At 47.3% G+C, this 3,180-nt stretch overlaps 1 protein-coding gene across 8 annotated transcripts in view; it reads right to left on the reverse strand.

The window, feature by feature from the left end:
- Positions 1-996: 996 nt before the first annotated feature.
- Positions 997-3,180, reverse strand: part of SLC35D2 (solute carrier family 35 member D2) — a 67,856-nt gene continuing 65,672 nt past the window's right edge. For all 8 annotated transcript variants that reach the window (XM_032266415.1, XM_032266421.1, XM_032266420.1 and 5 more), the window contains 2 exons: positions 2,284-2,366; positions 997-1,636 (listed from right to left, as the gene is read on the reverse strand). In XM_032266415.1, the coding sequence (XP_032122306.1) occupies positions 1,537-1,636; positions 2,284-2,366 (183 nt within the window). In that variant the 3' untranslated portion in view covers positions 997-1,536. The remainder of the gene's footprint in view (positions 1,637-2,283; positions 2,367-3,180) is intronic.

Below are 3,180 nucleotides of genomic sequence, written 5' to 3' on the forward strand. Positions count from 1 at the left end.
GGCATGAGCCACTGCGCCCAGCCCCAGAAACAATTGTTTTGAGTAGATTGAAACAACACATCCACACAATGATTCTTTCTTGTGCTGGCCTGCTCCAGATCTGACTCAGCTCCTCGAAACTTAGAAAGCTGCAGCTCGCAGGGATTTAAAGATCTAGTTTAATATTATAGATTAAAATACTGAAGGCCACAATGGGCAAAGTGACTTGGGAAAAGTCTCCCGAACTTAATAGCAGAGACAAGGCTAGTTCGTCTGGCTCCTGACTCCCAGACTGTTGCTCTACCCTGTGCTCCAATTCCAGTGGGGACAGCCATTTCCACACACGGGGGGTAAAGGCACCCTACCCATTCGGGCCTCCTTCCCATACAGCAGAGGTTGGAGGTAGGCGAGCCTGTGAGGACATGCACCTTTGGTTAAAGCTCCTGAATGAACCTGGAGGGAGATGAGGAGAGACAAAACAGGTGAGCGCTTAAAAACGCAGCCAGGCAGGTGAGCCTGTAGTCCCCGCTACTCCAGAGGCTCCAGGTGGTGGCTCACACCTATAATCCCAGCACTTCAGGAGGCCGAGGTGGGCAGATCGCCCGAGGTCAGGAGTTTGAGAGCAGACTGGCCAACGTGACGACCAAACCCCGTCCCTACTAGAAATACAAAAATTAGCCAGGCGTGGTAGCAGGTGCCTGTAATCCCAGCTACTCAAGAGGCTAAGGCATGAAAGGAACTTGAACACGGAGGGTGGAGGTTGCAGTGAGCAGAGATCACACCACTGCACTCCAGCCTGGGGGATAGAGGGAGACTCTGTCTCCAAAAGGACAAACAAAAAAAAAAATGCTGACAGGATAAAGCCTGAGTATTTTTGTTTCCCATTGAGTTACTTTGTAGCTTTCCCCAGCCTCAAGTCATAAAAAGAGTTTGGAATGATTCCTTCAAAGTGACATATTCTGCTACCTTGTGAATGACGGACACTATTTTCTGCCTCCAGTAATATCACAGCATGAGACATACCCAGAAATAATTTTTTATTTTACTTTGATGATTAGGAAAAGATACCAACATAGCTTTCATCGAAGCTAGCAAATAACTTTACTGGCAGTCAACTGACTAATTTTATTAAAATAAAGACGTGTCTGTTTAAACTAAACAATTGGCCCTTTGTTGTGGCTGGGACCTTGCAAATCAGGCCAAGGTGCTAATCAGAAAACAGTCACCATCACATCGACCTCCTCCCCAGCACATGGCACGGAGATGCCACAAAGGCGCCATCGGTCCCTAGAAGAGCACCTGAGGCTCCACCTACCGAGTCCCAGCGGCTTCTTTTGAAAAGCTTTGCTTTCCACTAGTAAGGTGCGGCCCAAGTACATTTTCAGGGTTGCCAGTGGCTCATGGTGCGGGCGTATGAGGTAGTTCTTTGCATTTTTGCAGATGTTCTCGCTTGCCCCGGGGGTGGATGTCCCGAATCTGAAACCTCTGGCTTCACATTCCTAGTGGGAATAACCCCCAGACCCCAGTCACAAGTCCGTCTACACCCCGCTGCAGACTCTAGTTCTTCAAATCCAAACCGATGTTTTCTTCATCCACAGGTTTAGGTTTTAACTGGCTGCTCAGCGTTAAAAAGGAGTATCTCAAGCCCCCTGCCATGCTGAAAGGAGGGAAAAAAGTGAAAGTAAGTGACTGGGAATGTCACACGGGCTACCAGCAGCTGCTGCTGCTCCTTTATCAATTCAGCCTGCTTCATGCAGAGGGAACTATTCCAATATCCTCAACTTTGCACATTGCTTGATGAGAATTGCCCATCTTATTTACAAGCCTTTGGAGGCAGAAAAACAGTCATCAAATCTAATGCAGAACCTCGGAGAGAAAATAAGCACGTGGTTTTTACTGAACAAACTACATACCCTTAGCCTTAAATAGCATCCCTCTGCTGAGACCCCAAACGCCTTCCAAAGCTGGCTTAGTCCACACCCCCTGCATGCTGAGCCTAGTGGGCACAAAGGTAACACACCCCACTTCTAGGAGGAGGGCAGAGGACACAGGGGCCTTCTGTGAGGAAGACAGGTGAGTTAAATTCCATCCCAGCCCCTCGAACTGTCACCACACGTGTCCCCATGGATCCGCATGAGGATGAACCTAGCGATCTAAGTAAAATTAGCTCCGAAATTAGAATGTCAAAACTCCTCTTGGCTTAACATGAACGAATTCTCTAGGCTCTTGTGCTTATTACATATTAACCAAATTGTTTAAGATTCTTGTTTTCCCAAAGCGAGTCCATTAAAAATTCCCACTCACCAAATATTTAACCCTACAAAGTTTAACAGAGAGAAAATGTAGTCTCCACCGATCAACATCCCGATGTAGGCAACAGATACATTCTGCAGAAAAACAGAGGATTTGTCATTTTCAAAGTAAAATATTTAGGGGAAAACGTGGTAAAACCTGAAACTAGACATTGTAGTTACTTTGCATCGAGGCTTGTACAGAGGGATATTCACAGGGGTTGAACAAAATAAACACCATTACAGTCCAGGAATCATGGCTCACGCCTGTAATCCCAACACTTTGGGAAGCCGAAGTGGAAGGATCACTTGAGCCCAGGAGTTTAAGACCAGCCTGGGCAACAGAGTGAGATCCCATCTCTACAAAAAAAGTTTTTTAAGTAGCCGGGCAGGCTGGCACATGCCTGCAATCCCAGCTACTCCACAAGGACTGAAGTGGGAGGGCTGCTTGTGCCCAGGAGGTCAAGGCTGCAGAGAGCTACACGCCACTGTACTCCAGCCTGGGCAACACAGCAAGACCCTGCCTCAGAAAAATAGATAAATAAATAAGCCATTAAATATGGGGCTTAATAAATAAATCATGGTATGATAACAACAGAAAATTGTGTTATTGTCTCCCCTGTTCCAGTTGGCATGCAGGCAAAAGAGGAAGAGTGGGGCTGTCATCTGCTTGCCAGGTCCTATCTCTTTACCATCATTGGGTTTTTGGATTTTCTTTTTTGAGACAGAGTCTCACTCTGCTGCCCAGGCTGGAGTGCGGTGGCGCAATCTTGGCTCACTGCAACCTCCGCCTCCCAGGTTCAACCGATTCTCCTGCCTCAGCCTCCGAAGTAGCTGGGACTACAGGGCGCCTGCCACCACATCTGGCTCATTTTTGTATTTTTAGTAGAGACAGGGTTTCACCATGTTG

The sequence above is a fragment of the Sapajus apella genome, unplaced genomic scaffold (assembly GCF_009761245.1).
Source record: "Sapajus apella isolate SASKATOON/1434 unplaced genomic scaffold, GSC_monkey_1.0 scaffold158, whole genome shotgun sequence".
Taxonomy (NCBI): domain Eukaryota; kingdom Metazoa; phylum Chordata; class Mammalia; order Primates; family Cebidae; genus Sapajus; species Sapajus apella.